This window comes from Lithobates pipiens, unplaced genomic scaffold, assembly GCF_037356315.1.
Source record: "Lithobates pipiens isolate NorthernLeopardFrog02 unplaced genomic scaffold, aLitPip1_a1.2 Scaffold_19, whole genome shotgun sequence".
Classification (NCBI taxonomy): Eukaryota; Metazoa; Chordata; class Amphibia; order Anura; family Ranidae; genus Lithobates; species Lithobates pipiens.
Genome location: NW_027507764.1, coordinates 116,824,923 through 116,843,165, shown reverse-complemented (window position 1 = coordinate 116,843,165; position 18,243 = coordinate 116,824,923). Strand labels below are relative to the sequence as shown.

Below are 18,243 nucleotides of genomic sequence, written 5' to 3'. Positions count from 1 at the left end.
TATTCAATATTAGATGGTTGGTCATAATGTTATTGCTGATCAGTGTATAGCATTAATGGATGTGACCATAAAGTTCTATTTTGGTCCCAACTTTCTAAGGGCTAGTTTACACTTGCTTCAAAACATGGCTTTGGACACGCTTTGTTAAAGCAATCGGAACACCAATAAAAGCTTCTGTCACTAAATAAAATGGTTAGTTTACAGTCCTGTTTACACCTTGCTTTTGCTTGGTGCTTCGATAGGGCTTCCGTGGGGCTTTGGTGGAGCTTCGATGAGCCTTTGGTGGGGCTTTGGTGGAGCTTTGGTGATGTTTGATGAGGCTTTGATGGAGCTGCCTTGGGGCTTCAAGCAAGCTTTGCCATAGATTTCTATGGAGGCTTTGAAGATGCTTTGAAGCACCACTAAATTTACATGGGGTATACGTTTTGAAACAAAGTAAAGCAAAAGCAAGGTGTAAAAGGGACTGTAAGCCAACCAGTTTATTTAGTGACATGAGCTTAGACTAGCTTTCAAAGAGCTTTAACAAAGCGTGTAAAGCCGAAGCAAGTGTAAATAAGCCCTAAATGATTTTCTTCTAGTTTTCCAAGTTTTGAGGCTTCTCCAGGTGCTGTTTGGCTTATTGTAAGCAGGTTGTACTGTGTCGTTGTTGTAGCAAAAATGGCTGACATTTTGTCTGTCATGTAAACTTATTACCATAACTATATCCCCTACACATTCTTTTTAGTTTTGGACAGAGCAGAGGTTAGAATGTCTGTCAGTATTTCATTGCTGTGTGTGTCCCCTGGGGACATTCATCCTCTTTAGTTGTCCTGGTGATCTTTATTACTGAGGAGGAAAGTGATGGGAAATTTTTTAATTGTCACCAGAACAAAGGGGCAAGGTACCTTTCAAAGGGAACACCCTTTTCTGTGACAATTGTCAAAAAAAGTGAACTCCCCTCATTTTGCAGAGATTTCCTGATGTGTCTCTGGGACAGGAAGTGAATGAAATACTCCTAAACAGGATGTAAAAGACAAAACAATAAACTCACAGCGGTTTGAAGCGGGTTCACAGTATGTGCGGAGTGTCTCTCAGCAGGGGGTCCAGTGCGTCCCTGTTCACCGTTTCAGGTCCGAATTCGGTCCAAATTTTTGCCTGAATTCGGACATGAAATGGCACCAAAGACGCAGACGACCCTTCTGCTGTGCGCTCCGCGGCCGCCCTGGAGATGTGTGAATCGGCTCCATTGTGAGCCAGTCACAGTCTCCTGTCATGAGAATTGGATGCGGAGTAAACTCGCATCCAATTCTCATAAGTGTAAACCCAGCCTCAATCTACAATTTACAATATATGGCAACCAATTCGATTTCAACGACTTTTTTGGTTTAGGTTTAAAAAATATTTAATCTGACTGGCTTGTTAAAGGCAATAAACTTATTTTCCCTTTGCAATATGACTAACAATTTATTCATACTGATGCATTTTATTATATATGTCATTCGTAAATAGTTTAAAGTATAACTTAGGGTACAATTATTATTATTTATTTTTTTTGTTTTATATTCAGAGGAGAGGGAATCGAACAACTGTCAGGTTTTTACTGCTGTTTGTGCCCTCATAGTGAGATTCCCCCTCTCTATTTGTCCTGTGTACTTCACTTTGTGTAATTTTGAGTTGTCTCCAGAAGAGAAGTAGTGGGGATACCTTCCAATGGGGGCACTAGTTCTGGTGACCCTGGTGACAACCAGGGATTTCCTCTCACTTCCTGTTTTAGATATTGGACAGGAAGTGAAGGTCTCTCCAATGGAACACAGATGAAAAAAACTGACAGGGGTTATAACGCTCCCTTACCTTATCCAAAATGGAAAAAAAAAACATTTTCTTTTAGTTCTACTTTAAATTAAAAATGGATTAGCAACTGCCTGCAGCCCTGCGTGTACAGGGCCTTAAAGCGGGAGTCCGCCGTTTTTTTTTTTTTAAAGCCACCAGCTACAAATACTGCAGCTGCTGACTTTTAAAATAAGGACACTTACCCGCCCAGCGCGCCCGCGATGTCGGCACCCGAAGCCGATCTCTTGATCGTCTCTCGGGTGCTGCCGCCGCCATCTTGGGTATGGGAATCAGGAAGTGGAGCCTTGCGGCTTCATTTCCCGGTTACCTACTGCGCATGCGCAAGTCGCGCTGCGCAATAAGGATGGTCCCAGCTGTCTCTGGGATCCGTTTGTTTCCCAGCAGGCAGCGGGGGACCTTCGGAAAGGGGCGTAGATTCTGCGGAAAGGGGCGTAGCTTCTGCAGAATCTACGCCGGAAGTGGGTGCAGATACCTGTACTGTACAGGTACCTGCACCCCCTCCACACTGAAAGGTGACAATTGTGGCGCCGGAGGGGGGGAGGGTTCCAATGAGCGGAAGCTCCACTTTAGGGTGGACCTCCGCTTTAAACAAACAAGACAGTATTATTTGTACCTCCAGTGCCTGTAATACATATATTATAACAGTATAACCCTTCTGTTACAAATATAATGTTGTTATAACTTGTTCTACAAATCAAGAGAATTTTTCTTTTTAGTTTCCACAACAAGAAGTGGATGTGTCATGTAAACTTGGCCGGTCACAGCAGTTCTGCATAATGGCCTCTCAGAAGTTAAAGAGGAAATGTATCCAGAAGATTAAAGTGAAACTACTTGTAACCAAAACAGTTTGCTGAAGTCGCAGCTGCCTCAGTTAGTAGTTACATTAGTGTTTCCTGAAAGTGCCTCTTATCTTATATAAACTGGATGATGCCTTCAAGTTTTCAATAATAAATTATTGTAACATACAGAGTGTATCCTATTCCTCAATAATGTCATAAGCGATAGATAGATAGATAGATAGATAGATAGATAGATAGATAGATAGATAGATAGATAGATAGATAGCTCCTGCAGATGGATGTATAGATAGATAGTTACAGAAGATGGATAGATAGATACAGACAATAGATAGATGGATAGATAGAGAGATAGATAGATACAGAAGACGGATAGATAGATACAGAAGATGAATGTATAGATAGATACAGAAGATGGATGAATAGATAGATATATACAGAAGATGGATGGATGGATGGATGGATAGATAGATACATAAAATGGATGGATGGATAGATAGATAGATACAGAAGATGGATGGATGGATAGATAGATAGATACAGAAGATGGATATATAGATAGATAGATACAGAAGATGGATGAATAGATAGATATATACAGAAGATGGATGGATGGATGGATGGATAGATAGATACAGAAGATGGATGGATGGATAGATAGATAGATACAGAAGATGGATGGATGGATAGATACAGAAGATGGATATATAGATAGATAGATACAGAAGATGGATAGATAGATAGATAGATAGATAGATAGATAGATAGATAGATAGATAGATAGATAGATAGATAGATACAGAAGATGGATCAATGGATAGATAGATACAGAAGATGGATGGATAGATAGATACAGAAGATGGCTGGATAGATAGATACAGAAGATGAATGTATAGATAGATACAGAAGATGGATTGATAGATAGATACAGAAGATGGATAGATAGATAGATAGATAGATAGATAGATAGATAGATAGATAGATAGATAGATAGATACAGAAGATGGATCAATGGATAGATAGATACAGAAAATGGATGGATAGATAGATACAGAAGATGGATGGATAGATAGATAGATACAGAAGATGGCTGGATAGATAGATACAGAAGATAAATGTATAGATAGATACAGAAGATGGATTGATAGATAGATAGATAGATAGATAAATAGATAGATAGATAGATACAGAAGATGGAGGGATAGATAGATACAGAAGATGGAGGGATAGATAGATACAGAAGATGTATGGATAGATGGATGGATGGATAGATAGATACAGAAGATGGCTGGATGGATAGATGCAGAAGATGGATGGATATAGATAGATAGATACAGAGGATGGATGGATAGATAGATACAGAGGATGGATGGATAGATAGATACAGAAGATGGGTGGATGGATAGATAGATACAGAAGACGGATAGATAGATACTGTGGATGGATAGATAGGTACAATAGGTGGATAGATACAGTAGATATATACTGTGGATGGATAGATACAGTAGATACATAGATAGACAGACATAACGCTGGGCAAAACCCATGCCCCCTAAGGGTTAAATGCTATTTTTTTTACCTAGATGTAGAGGAAGAAGGTGTATGAGCAGTGGCTGTGCGTCCATTAAGGGCGCACGGGCACCGCCCCCTGTGTCACGCCACCCCACTCCGCCACTATGTAAAATGGATAGATTCATGCATAGATTGAATCTATCCATGGCTGCTGTAGCCACCCTCTATTCAGGCGACCGGACCCTTTTCGGATGCCGGGCGCCTGAATTACAGCAGTGGGGGTGTTTTTTTGAAGCACCTGATTAGAGCTATAGGCTCTAATAAGCTTCAAAAAAGGTGGACTTAGAGTGTAGAGCATTGCACTCGCAGTCCACCCAGGTGTGTTAGAAAAACAAATGAATATTTGCTTTTCTAACACTGAACCGCTTTTCAGCCAATCAGGAGTCGTGGGTCTAATACCCGCCACCTGATTGACTGAAGGCACAGGCACTCTGATTGGACAGAACAGAAGAAGAGACGCACGGGAGGACAGAGAAGCATGGAGGATACAGGAGCCATCGCCTGACCCGATGCGTATCCCACAGCTCGTCACCGTCACCTGCTGACTCACCCGCCACCAGGATGGGCTAAGGGCCGGTCAGACGGGGAGCGGGGGATAACAGTGGTTGCATATGATGGGCACAGAAGCTGCATACGATGGGCACAGAGGCTGTATATGATGGGCACATGCTGCATATGATGGCCACAGAGGCTGTATAAGATGGGCACAGGCTGCAATATGATGGGCACAGAGGGTGCATTTTATGGGCACAGAGGATGCATAAGATGGGCACAGTGGCTGCATGATGGGCACAGTGGCTGCATTTTATGGAGCACAGTGAGGCTGCAATCGATGGCACAGTGAGGCTGCAATTGATGGCACAGTGAGGCTGCAATTGATGGCACAGTGAGGCTGCAATTGATGGGGTTTTTTTCAGAATTTTTACATTTTGAGCACAAAGGTTCTGTAGGTTTGTTCTTAAGTTGAATTTGTATATAAGTTGGAACAGGTACATTTTTCTTTAAGTGTAACTCCAGCCAAAAAATAAAAATTTGGATAGCATAGGGAAGGGTTAACTGGCCCTGTAGTAATGTGGGATTGCTGGTAGGTTCGCTGGACAGTATGTGGTAGCAGCAGCAAGATGGCTGCCCCGAGGTTTCTGGGACTAGCGTGATTGTCACGCTGCCACAGTTCTTAAGTACAAGTTGTATGTAAGTTGGATGTTTGTAACTTGGGGACTGCCTGTAATACTTACCTTATTGCTTGTTGCAGCAGGATCCCTCAAGCAGACCGACTGGCCCCTTGAAGCCTCTTCTCTAAGGTGCTCTCTGCCACATTTGCACGCCTGCCTCCACCACACACAATACAGAGCCCAGGGTAACAGAGGAAAAGGAGGACAGCGCTGGAGCTGGCCAAAGTGTGTGTGTGTGGGGGGGGGTAAATAGTAAAAGCAGTATATTTTAAAAGAAGAAAATTGAAATTGCACCATCCAGTTAAGCTCCATTCAAATCTGAGTGACATGGGAGTGTAATTTTTGTTCACGCTTTTTTTGTGCGTTTTTGTAGTGTGTTTTTGTAGAGACATTATTAATTTCAATGAGTGGCCCTCCGCTCTAAAACACTCCAAAGGAGCTCCTGTAGCCTTTTGTGGAGCCGACTTTTGTGTGTTTTTGAATAGCGTATTTTGGTGTATTTCTTTAGCGCATTTGGGTTGCCATTAACAATAAATGGCACTCAAACGCCCATTTCACGTTTCGGTACGCTTTTAGCGCACTGCAGAATCGCACACATCCGCTACGCTGAGATGAGAACAGGGCCTTCGAATTTACATCTACATTAGATGTATATAGTGCCTTGAAAACTATTCATGGGAAGATGGAGGAAGCCAAATGAAGAATATTCTTAGAAAAAAAACTGATAGAGTCTGCAAAAAGACTTGAGACTGGGGCGAAGGTTCACCTTCCAGCCGGTCAACGACCCAAAACATACAGCCAGAGCTACAATGGAATGGTAGATCAATGTATATTCATGTGTTAGAATAGCCCAGTCAAAGTCCAGACCTAAATCCAATTGAGAATCTGTGGCAAGACTTGTGTTGGTCTTTCACGTAAAATTCCAACAAAATTAATTTAAGTTTTTGCTTATAACATGACAAAATGTAGAAAATTTCAATGGGGTATGAATACTTTTTCAAGGCACTGTAGATGTCTCCCAAATGCTATGAAATATGATTGTGCTACATAAATAATAAGGCCGATGTCACACTAGCCATCCTGACACTGGGGAGAAGTTGCCAGCAGGTGGGTTCCTATATGGTACATAAGGTGAAATATAAATAATCACCTACTTGTACATGTCGCCCCCCTCATTGGCTGGGTGCACCTTGTGTTGTTCTCTTACCATTAACTTATATTTTGTAGATTCTTTGTCGGTGAGGAACCGACACCTTGCTCATTGAGCCGGCGATAATGCAGCATATACAAGTGAGTGCTTTGCTTGCATATTTTAGGATCACCGGTGTGACAATGGTCTAAAATAGTGGTCTCCAAACTGCGGCTCGTGGGCCAGATGTGGCCCTTTGATTGCCTTTATCTGGCCCTTGGGGCAATATTACACCAACTGACACCAATGATGGGGCACCATTCCCCTTATTTGACACCATCAATGGGGTACTAATCTACTGATTGATTAAAAAAAGGGGCAGTATTTATCCGGTTACAACCAATGATGGGACACTAACAGGGCATTTTCTACTCCCACTGGGCACAGTCTGGTCCCCCTAAAGCCTGTAGGACAGTAAACTGGCCCTTTGCTTGGAAAGTTTGGAGACTAATGGTCTAATAGGCCACTTGTACATGGGGTGTCTAGCTGCTGTGTGTGCAATCACTGCAATTTATTACGCTGAGGAGACACAGGTACAGCGCCTTGCCCCACTGCCTGTCAAAGTCTATGGCTGGTTCAAATATGCTGCGGCTGGACAAGGTGAAATACTGTACTGAGTGGTAGTCATGATTATGGCTGTACATGTTCAGGGATGAAAGGCCGGAATGCAGCCATTCTTTTATGATCTGCACTGATGTACTATATTATTAGTAACAGTCTACAAATACTGTATTTACTATACACTACTGCAGGGATATGAAATTAGCGGACCTCCAGCTGTTGCAAAACTACAAGTCCCATCATGCCTCTGCCTCTGGGTGTCATGCTTGTGGCTGTCAGAGTCTTGCTATGCCTCATGGGACTTGTAGTTCTGTAACAGCTGGAGGTCCGCTAATTGCATATCCCTGCACTACTGTATTATGCCGCGTACACACGACCGGACTTTCCGGCAGACTAGGTCCGACAGGATCAGTCCATTGGACAATCCGATACTGTGTGGGCTAGTCCGACCGCGTTTTATAAAAAAAAAAAAAATCAGACTGACCTAGAAATAGAACATGTTTCAAATCTATCCGACGGACTAAAAATCGGGAAAACCGTTCGCATGTGTGCTAGTCCGACGGACCAAATACGACGCAAGGGCAGCTATTGGCTACTGGCTATTGAACTTCCTTGTTTAGTCGTGTTTACCTCATAACGTTCAAAATGAACGGATTTTCGACCGGACTTAGTTCGGTCCTGTGTGACCAAGTCCGTTCATTCAGAAAGTCAGTCAGACCTCAGGATTTATAAAGTCAGACCAACAAACAGCAATATTTCCTCCTTAGCGTTGACTGTCGGAGGCAGCTGCCTGCAGTAAAATGTGGAGACACAGGTTGTCTGATAGAAGATATTTCCTGTTTGATGATGACCTTTACTAACCCAACTTATGCTTAAGGCTAGGTTCACACTATTGCGATGCGGGAACGCCGCGAATCCGCGGCGTTTTCCCGCATCGCTCACCTCCCGCCGGCAGTTCACACTGCCCTATGCGGACGGCTGGGGGTGTCAATGTTATGTTAATGACACCCCCAGATCCGTCGGCATATCGCAGTGCGATCTGCCGACTCGCACAGGAATCGGATCGCATGGTGTGAACCCCCATGCGATCCGATTCCGTTGCGGACCCAAAAAAGGGTCCTGTGCGAGTTTGCTGCGGGACAGCTGCGAGTTCAGCCATACTATCTGTATGGCTGAACTCGCAGTGCTACGGAGATCGGATGTGATTTGCTGTGCGAATCACATCCGGATCTCCCCCCGCAGCAGTGTGAACCCAGCCTAAATCAAATAGTGTGCTAGAATTTAGGAGGGCAAACAGTAAGTCTGAAAGGTCATGTATTTTTGTGCAAAGGGTACAAAACGCTAGATTATTCTACACTGGGAACTGTAACTGTACAATGATAGTAAATCTTTCTTTCAAATATTAAAGCTGGGAATGTAGTAAAATCTTGAGGCCCCCCTGCACTGCAAGAGTTAAAAATTCATTACGCCAAGGGTAAAGGAATTAGGTGTGATCGCAGGTTCTGGCACTCTCCTCTTCGCTCCTCTGCTGCAGCCAGCTTGTGGGTGTGCCTTTGCAGCTCTTAAGCCCCGATCCGAAAATCGCATGAAAAATGCCGCTTTCTAAACGATCGTAGGATAATCGGATCGTTAGTACAGAGCTTTCGAGAGCCGATCAGGACAGTTCATCCGATATTATTCTATCGGACATGCACGGAAATTTTTTCTGTATGATGCCAGATTGTACGATTTTTGTTTAATCAGTACAGCTGTCGTTCGAAAAATGCAATACGAATGCATTACAACACATGACATCAATTCCGATTTTTTTTTTTTTTTTCTGTCACACGAAAAATGTTGTGACTTTAGTAAACTCATCAGATTTGACGTGAGATTAGCATGCAACAAAAAAATACAGACGATCATTTGTCAGATAATCGGATAGTGTGTATCGGGCATTACCTACAATTGGTCCTGCATTGTAATTGGTGACAGTGTGTGCAACTGCTATGCAGGGCATCTCGAACTGTCCCATCATGCCCCTGTCTGTGGGTGTCATGCTTGTAATTGTAAGCCTTGCAATGCCTCATGGGACTTGTAGTTCTGCAAAAGCTGGAGGGCCATCAGTTTGAGACCCCTGCCTTCAGGGAATGCGCACACAGATGGAGAGACCCTGTCTGACCAAGGAATAGGAAATTACACCTTAATTCTCTACCCCCAGACTTGAAAGTGATATTAAAGCTGTTGTAAAACCAATTTTTTTAAACTAAAATAAAAAGGGATGTTATATTCACTGTACCTGCTCTGTGCAAAGGTATTGCGCAGAGCAGCCCCAAACAACCTCTTCTTGGGTCCCCTGCCAGCGCTGTCTACTCCGCCTCTTCCCTGTGTGCCACCAAAGGAAGCTGCTTCCTATGGGGGCACACGTTTCCATAGACACAAGGAACGCGATTCTGCCCCACCCCCCACTCCCTCCTCACTCGATTTGACTGATGGCGGCAGGCGCTGTTCTCAGCCACCCTTGTGAGAACAAGGAGGGAGGACAGAAGATCTACAGACGGGCACTGGATTGATACAAGACTTAGGTAAGTATTTATTGAAGGGGGGAAGGAACAGCAACTGGAAGTTTTTTTCCCCTAATGTAGGGGCCTCCAAACTTTCTAAATAAAGGACCAGTTACCTGTCCTTTATCCTTTGGGGGGCTGGACTATGGCCAGCGGCATTGGATTAGAAAACACCTTGGCATCACTGGAAGTAAAAATTGCCTCATCATTGGTTTTAGTGGGAGGAATAGTGCTCCATTGTTGGTATCAGTGGGAGAAATGGTGCTCTATTGGTAGTTAAAGGAGGAATAGTGCCCCATCATTGGTGTCTGTAGGAGGAATGGTGCCCCATCATTAGTGTCAGTGAGAGGAATGGTCCCCCCCCCATTGGTGTCTGTAGGAGGAATGGTGACCCATCATTAGTGTCAGTGAGAGGAATGGTGCCCCACCATTGGTGTCTGTGTGAGGAATGGTGCCCCACCATTGGTGTTGTGACGGAAACTGATCCCACACTCCGATTGAGTGCTTCTGTCATATACAACTTCCTCCTAGCCTGAATGTAGATATCAGATATTCCAACCGCTCCCAAACACAAAACAAGGCGACACTTGCTTAGCTGCTCAAAATGGACTGATTTATTAGAACCAAAATGCCAAGTATTTATAATACAGTAGAAGACTAAAACCTAACCTAATTAGCATGAGCTAATTATCTAACTCAACACTCAGACTAGTTGACTGAGGGATAAGACTTTTTCGGCTCCTAGCTCACTAACAATTCAATTGCAGGTTAATTAGCACAAACAACAAAACAACAATAGGTGAAATACTCTTTAGAATCTGTGTCAAGCCAGACTAGACTCATTTACATTATACAAGATACAGGCAGGTGGCTGGAGGTGATGATATTAACATCTAAGAGTTTGTGTCCCAATAGTGTGATTCAGTCTATTGCTAACATGGCATTTACATATCCAGAGTCTGTGTGTCTTGGAGGGGCACGGACCTGAATCCAAGTAACACCACCTCAAGGGTCCCCAGGCATACAGCTCACAAAGGGCACCGTTCCCCCAAATGCGAGGGCCCATAATCGCAAGGTAAGAGGCTCGCATTCAGTCCCCACCAAGAGCCTCGGTCCCAGCTAGGTCTGTCACAGCTGTCTGTAGGAGGAATGGTGCCCCATCATTGGTGTCAGTGGGCGGAATGGTGCCCCATCATTGGTGCCTATAGGAGGAATGGTGCCCCATCAATGGTGTCTGTAGGAGGAATGGTGCCCCATCAATGGTGTCTGTAGGAGGAATGGTGCCCCAACATTGGTATCAGTGGAAAGAATAGTGCCATATCATTAGTGTCAGTGGGAGAAATGGTTCCCCATCATTGGTGTCAGTGGGAGGAATGGTGCTCCATCCTTTGACTGTAGGAGGATCGTTGCCCCATCATTGGTGTCAGTGAGAGGAATAGTGCCCCATCATGTGTCTGTAGGAGGATCACTGTCCCATCATTGGTGTTAGTGGGAAGAATACGCTCCATCATTGGTGTCAGTGGGAGGACTGGCGCCCCATCATTGGTGTCAGTGGGAAGAATACTGCCCCATCATTGGTGTCTGTGAGAGGACTGGTGCCCTATCATTGGTTTCAGTGGATGAAATGGTGCCTCAAGGGCCAAATAAAGGCAAGCAAAGGGCCACATCCGGCCAGTTTGGAGATCACTGCCCTAAAGCATAGAATGTCCACTGCAAGGGAATCCTTCCTGCCCGGAGTGAGGCTTTAAATCACTAGAATGCACCTAATAAGGAAATATATTAACTCCTTTTCTATTGGCAAACTGTATATAAGTATGTTGTATTTGTGTAATGTAGATTTATAGAAATTGGTGAAGTGAACATGTTTACCAAACAGTCCATTTATTTTAAATAAAAAAGATAAATTTACTAAAGTAGAGACCATTCACATAGCAACGTGACTGTTTACTGAGTGTTTGATTAGCCAATCATGATCAAGAAAGTAAAATCGATTGTTTGAAGTCTCATCTTATTTACTAAGCTCAGTGAGCATTCACTTTAGAAAGTGACCAATCACTACTACTTTAGTAAATCGACCCTATTGGCTCAGCATGGTAGCAGCGGCAGCCTCTGTAATTCCTCATACAGGTTTCCTTTCCTTCCAAGCCCATCTCTGTCCAAACGTGTTACTTTTACAGTGTAGCTCTACCCATATATATCATCCTGTCATTTTTATTTTCACTTTCCTACACGTGAAGAATTTCTGTATTTTGCCCCTAAGACATCATCAGATGCCCAACGAGATCTTCATTCTGCTGGATGTGGAATCCAGGAGGGCATAGAGGAAGTGACACCATGTGACACCCATTAAACTACATGCACTGATTGGCACTGATGAGAAGGGTTATCAGCGGTGACAATACTGATAACTCTCCTCCTTAGCATGTGTAATAATTCAGCTGCACAGGGTGACAACTGGAACTCTCTGCAGGTGAAATCGTGTTGTTACCCGGCAGGAGGAAGTATTCTTTGAATGCTAGAGGCCCTACTGTTTGTTAAGGAGATTAAAAATTATGATTCTTAATTTTTTGGTATAGATATAGGGGGTTATTTACGAAAGGCAAATCCACTTTGCACTGAAAGTGCACTTGGAAGTGCAGTCTTCCCAAAACCTCAGGGGTAGATCTGAAATGAGGGGAAGCTCTGCTGATTTTATCATCCAATCATGTTCAAGCTAAAATGCTGTTTCATTTTATTTTCATTGCATGTCCCCTTCGGATCTACGGCGACTGAACTTCCAAGTGCACTTTCAGTGCAAAGTAGTTTTTCCTTTAGTAAATAACCCCCATAGTCTAATAATGATAAATTACCACAAATGTCTCTGACTCTGAGCAAGGATGCCAGTCATAAATGTCAATTTTATTCTGACTTTCCTAATCGGTATTTCTTCCAAAGTATTGAAGTTAAGGACAGCCAGGAAACTAGCATTCTCATAAGGAGATCACAAAAGGCAGCCTCTGTTCTTTTTCTCAATATTTTAGAATAGATGTAACCCCAAATCACTAAAAGCTCATAAGCTTTAACATGCCAACGTCATTTCAAAAGTTGTTTTCAGTATTTTAAACTTGCAGCTTTCGTTAGAAAAATACCTGTTGATCAGGTTATAAAGGATCAATAGATGGACAACTTCCTGTTATAGGGTGACAAAGCTTTGTCCCTGTCTCCAGTTCTGGTGCAGGCAGGGTGACAACACTGGAACAAAACTGGGAGACAGATGTCACCCTATAACAAGAAGTGCCTAAATATGGATCTTTATGGCAGGATCAGCAGGTACTTTTTTTTTTCTTTTTTTTTTTTTTACAGCTAAAAATTTTAAAAGGCTAAAACACATTTTCAAAAGACATTAACATTTTAAAGTTTATATGAGGATTTTTGTCTACTACTTTACTACTACTACTAAACAATTAGTTTATAGTACATTGCCTAACTGAATGTCATTTTGTTTGCTAAACACTGTGGGGGGGATGTGGTTACTAATTCTGGAGAACTCAGAATCTAGTGCAGCTTTGCATAGAAACCAACCAGCTTCCAGTTTTTATTGCTAAAGCTTAATTGAAAAAACTGATTGGCTAGCATGCTCAACTGCACCAGATACTGAGTTCTCCCATTTAGTAAATCCCCCCCCCCCCCCACAAAATTTAGCAAACTAAATGACATTTAGTTAGGGAATGTCCTATAAAGTAGATCTAAACCCAATCACTGAAAGCCTCATATAAGCTTTAACATGCTAATGTCTTTTCAGAATGTGTTTTAGTCTTTTAACATTTTTAGCTGTTGTTAAAATAAATAATACAAGCTGATTGTGCAAAAAAGGTCCTTCATCAGGCATTTCCTGTTATGGGGTGACATCTGTCCCCCAGTTGTGCTCCAGTGTTGTCACCCTATTACATGCACCCCTAGTGAAGACTACAGGTGGTGACACAAGCATGGTCCACCAGTGTCAGGAAGCTGGTCCAGAGCAATCGATGCAGCTGATGCTGGGATAAGTGAATGCAGATGGGATGCGGCTTGAGAACATCAGCACCACTGAGATTCGAAAATTGATTTCAAAAAGTTGAAAACAGTACTGTAAAATTTTGAAAAACAAAATGGCAGTGGTTTATGAGACATAGGGTTGATTTATGCAAAATCTGGAGCGGCTCTGCATGGTAGCCAATCAGCTTTTAATGTCAGCTTGTTCATTTAATCCCTTTGCACCACCACCTCCCAATCCTTTAAAACAGAGGTCCCCAACAGTGGAACCGGCTGTGTGGATGAAAATTGTGCCAAGGACCGGGGGAAACCTATTCACATGCTCAGGGAATCCAGCGTTATTCTGTAGGGATCCACCGCTCTATTGCTGCTCACCCGATCCTGTGCTGCCATCTTCTTCCCCGACATCATCAGGGGCAAGCTGACCCTTCTAAGTTCTTGCAGCTTGTCCCCTCATGACACAAATGAGGCTAGAAGAGCCAGGAAGATATACCCGGATCCCTGATGACCCACCATGACCCATGTGCACCCCGAGTCCTCATGGGATGCATGACATAAGTATCCCTGGAGGCTGCGGACAGCTGAATTCTCACCTAGGTGAGAATCCAGGAAGTGCAGAAATGTGTTTCCCAAACAAAAGGTAATATGAAAAATGTTTTTTGACTGTGAGCGAGTAGGACGGGGGGGGGGGGGGGGGGGTTAGGAGTGGGATGTCTCCCCTGTGTCAGCCAGCACCAGCTGCAGGGGAGAGGAGGGAGCACAGACACTGAATTGGCTATAGGAGCTTACGGGTGACGTCACCACTCCTAGACATTACAGCCATTGTCAGAACACTCTCCCCTGCAGCTGCCACTGGCTGACACAGGAAATATTATGTGACCTGACCAGAGAAGCCTGAAAATAGATAAGTATGTATATATATCTTTCATCCACAGGTTAATCACCATAGGTGTTAGGAGTGGGGAGGGGACATTTTTAAGATTATTAGGTTTTTCCTGGAATTTAATTTTAAAGTGGTTGTAAACCCAAAGACATGAAATATGAACAAAGCAATTCCCTCTATAGTATGTACTTGTCTCAATTAAGAGCATTCAGGCTCGGTTCGCACTGCCGGGAGTTCAAAGTCGCATGACAAGACCCACCACATTAACTGCAATGGAACTGTTCTAATTGCTGCGACTTAGAAAAAGGTTCCTGCACTACTTTGGGGTGACTTCATCACGACTTGCATTGACTTCTGTTAATGAAGTTGCAAGAAAGCCACAATGAAGTCGCATAGTAAGTGTCACTTTTGTCTGCTGCTTCTTTCTTTCCTCTGCTATCAGCAAGAATTTATTCTGACATGTTTTCCTAACACCAAGAGAAAAATTGTGACAGGGGAGGGACTCCCAGCTGATTGACAGGCTTCAGCTCTGTTCCTTTATGCTGTGTGAAGGGGGGTGTGTCTCTTCCCTCCAATCAGCTCCCAGAGCTCTCCTCGCTGAGCTCTGCATACTGTAACTTCAGATCTCTGCCCCCTTTTTTCTCTCAAGCAAGCATTATCATTCAGCATTTTCAATGAATGTAGAGAAGAGAGGGCTGCAGATAAACAGATACAACTTATGTAGGAGGATTGTTTCATCTCTGTGTATCACCTGAGGCCAGTCACTTCACTGGGTATATGTAAAAACAAAGTATATGTGAACCCCCACCTTGTAAAACAATCCATTCAGTTTAGGGCTCATGCACACTGGACATTTTTACAGCTGCTGTTTGTGGCTTCAGACGTGCTTTTTCTGTGTCCATGCACACACAGGCTTTTCTCATCATTTTTTGGCAGGGGCGTTTTCTGGCTGTAAAAAAAACCCCAGATCTAGTGGCTTTGAATGGTTTTTCAGCTGTAAGGCCGGGTTCACACCACAGCGATGCGGGAACGCCGCGAATCCGCGGCGTTTTCCCGCATCGCATGCCTCCCGCCGGCAGTTCACACTGCCCTATGCGAACGGCTGGGAGTGTCAATGAAATGTTAATGACACCCCCAGATCCGTCCGCATATCGCAGTGCGATCTGCACACTCGCACAGGAATCGGATCGCATGGTGTGAACCCCCATGCGATCCGATTCTGCTGCGGACCAAAAAAAGGGTCCCGTGCGAGTTTGCTGCGGGAGCGATGCGAATTCAGCCATACTATCTGTATGACTGAACTCGCATCGCTACAGAGATCGGATGTGATTTGCACTGCAGTGCGGTGCGAATCACATCCGGATCTCCCCCCGCAGCAGTGTGAACTCAGCCTTAAACATGTTCTAACTCTGAAAAACACGGCTTTTCCTCCCCCCTGGCCCACCACTTTAAGGATGACCACGTCTACAAAGATGTCCGCTTGACATGGATTAGCGGAAACAAATCTAAACAACAAACAGATCACATCCGCCTATCATTTGTTTCTGTAGGAAGAGCAAATGGTTACAAACATGTTTTCAGTACACAGAAAAGTTTGATAAGTTGAACCCATTACATGACCACGTGACACAATGTAATTAAAGTGTTTGTCCACCAACACAGACCACAGTGGTGTCAGGCTGACCCAGCAGTGATTGGTGTGTGTGTGGGGGGTGTGTCCGGACGGGTGGGCGGGGTCAGCTGTCAGCGATCGGAGATGTCAGCACATGGACAATGACAACAATGACTCACAGGGATGTGGACTCTCAGCATCCTCCGCTTCTGGCCGCCGCCGCTCTTCTTCGGGATCTCCTTCTTCTTCTTGCTGTCCATGGCGGTGCTGCCCATGCTTCGCCCCTCCGGCACAACAAACTTTCTTGTAGTGTCCTCCGGGTGATCGCCGCTCACACCTCCCCCCGGGGGAGGAGGACGGGGCTCAGGGAGGAGGACATACCGGAGGTGTGGAGGAAGGAATGCTCAGCCCCGGCCGGGGGGAGGAGGGGGGGATCAGTCCGTACTAATCCGCTCACAAGTGTCACTCGCTGTGTGTAGAAATCAGCCGCCCAGCAAATCCGTCCTTCTGTCAGAGGAGGAGAGGGGGCGGGGCCAGGAGAAGCCAAAACACAGGAAGTCAGGGGGAGCCCCGCATCGGTATGTGTGGGCGACACACACACTCGTCTACCGCACGGGCGATCGCAGGAACCCCCACATCATCCATGGATGATCTGCTCACCCTCCAACAGAATATCACCCCTCTATACAGGGGGGATCACATCTATAACTCAACACCTGACTTGTATTTTTTAATTGCTTGTCAAAGTGTTATTGTAATTATTATAGCTATTATTACATTATAAATGTTTCTTTGTAGTAATAAATAGTTATAAAGCCTTAACTGAAATGTATTACCATAGCTCCCAACTGTCCCTGATTTGGAGCAATGTCCCTCTGTCCCTCATTCCTCCTCATTTGTCCCTCATGTTGGTATGATCTATATAGTTGTATATAAAATGTACTATAAAGGAATAGTAGTGGTAAAAAAAAAACCCTTGTGGATTTAATTAAGCTTTTATTTTGGGGTTAATTCTCCTTTAAGGGGGTGTGTCCTATGCCTACATACGTTTGCTCGTAGGTGTCCCTCATTCCCATCTCAGAATGTTGGGAGGTATGGTATTACTTTCTTAAAAACATGAATAATGCATAGCTCCCAACTGTCCCTGATTTCGAGGGACTGTCCCTGATTAGGAGCAATGCCCCTCAGTCCCTCATTCCTCCTCATTTGTCCCTCATTTTGGTCTGATCTCTATAAATGTATATAAAATGCACTTTTTATCTATCAGAAAGTGTTTCCCAGCACTAAACATTTCATCTGATTTCTAAATTGCTGCATTTGTAAATTCCAAAAGCCAACATAAAGGAATAGTAGTGGTAAAAAAAGCACTTGTGGGTTTTACCAATCTTGTTTTTTTGTACAATTCTCCTTTAATGGGGGCGTGGCAAGGGGTGTGCCCTATGCATGCATACTTTTACTGATAGGTGTCCCTCATTCCTGTCTCAAAAAGTTGGGAGGTATGATAATGACATTTGATGACATTTCTTCCCTATGCTAATATAAGGCCAAGCAGCCATGTTTATATGTCATCCTGGAGGGCAGTGATAACCAGGTACACACAGAATAACGTGCATGATCCAATACAGCAACACAATAGTGTGGATGAGTCTCAATAATCCCCCAATAATGCTCTAAGCATAGCTCCCAACTGTCCCTGATTTGGAGCAATGTCCCTCTGTCCCTCATTCCTCCCTCATTTTGGTCTGATCTATATAGTTGTATATAAAATGCACTTTTTGTCTTTCAAAAAGTGTTTCTTAGTGCTAAACCTTTCATCTGATTTCTAATTTGCTGCATTTGCTAATTTCAAAAGCCAATATAAAGAAATAGTAGTGGTAAAAAAAAAGCACTTGTTGGTTTAACTAATCATTTTTTGTATAATTCTCCTTTAAGGGGGTGTGGCAGGGTGTGTGCCCTATGTCTACATACTTTTGCTAATAGGTGTTCCTCATTCCCATCTCAAAAAGTTGGGAGGTATGTAGTTGGGGGGTACATAGTTGTAAAGCCTTAACTGAAACGTATTATTATCCTAAA

The 18,243-nt window shown here is 43.8% G+C and overlaps 1 protein-coding gene across 1 annotated transcript in view; it reads right to left on the bottom strand.

Annotated features, from left to right (window-relative positions):
- PRKAG2 (protein kinase AMP-activated non-catalytic subunit gamma 2) overlaps positions 1-16,680 on the bottom strand; it is a 458,386-nt gene extending 441,706 nt beyond the window's left edge. The window contains exon 1 of the mRNA XM_077491181.1: positions 16,350-16,680. Within this exon, the coding sequence (XP_077347307.1) occupies positions 16,350-16,445 (96 nt within the window). The 5' untranslated portion in view covers positions 16,446-16,680. The remainder of the gene's footprint in view (positions 1-16,349) is intronic.
- Positions 16,681-18,243: the final 1,563 nt, after the last annotated feature.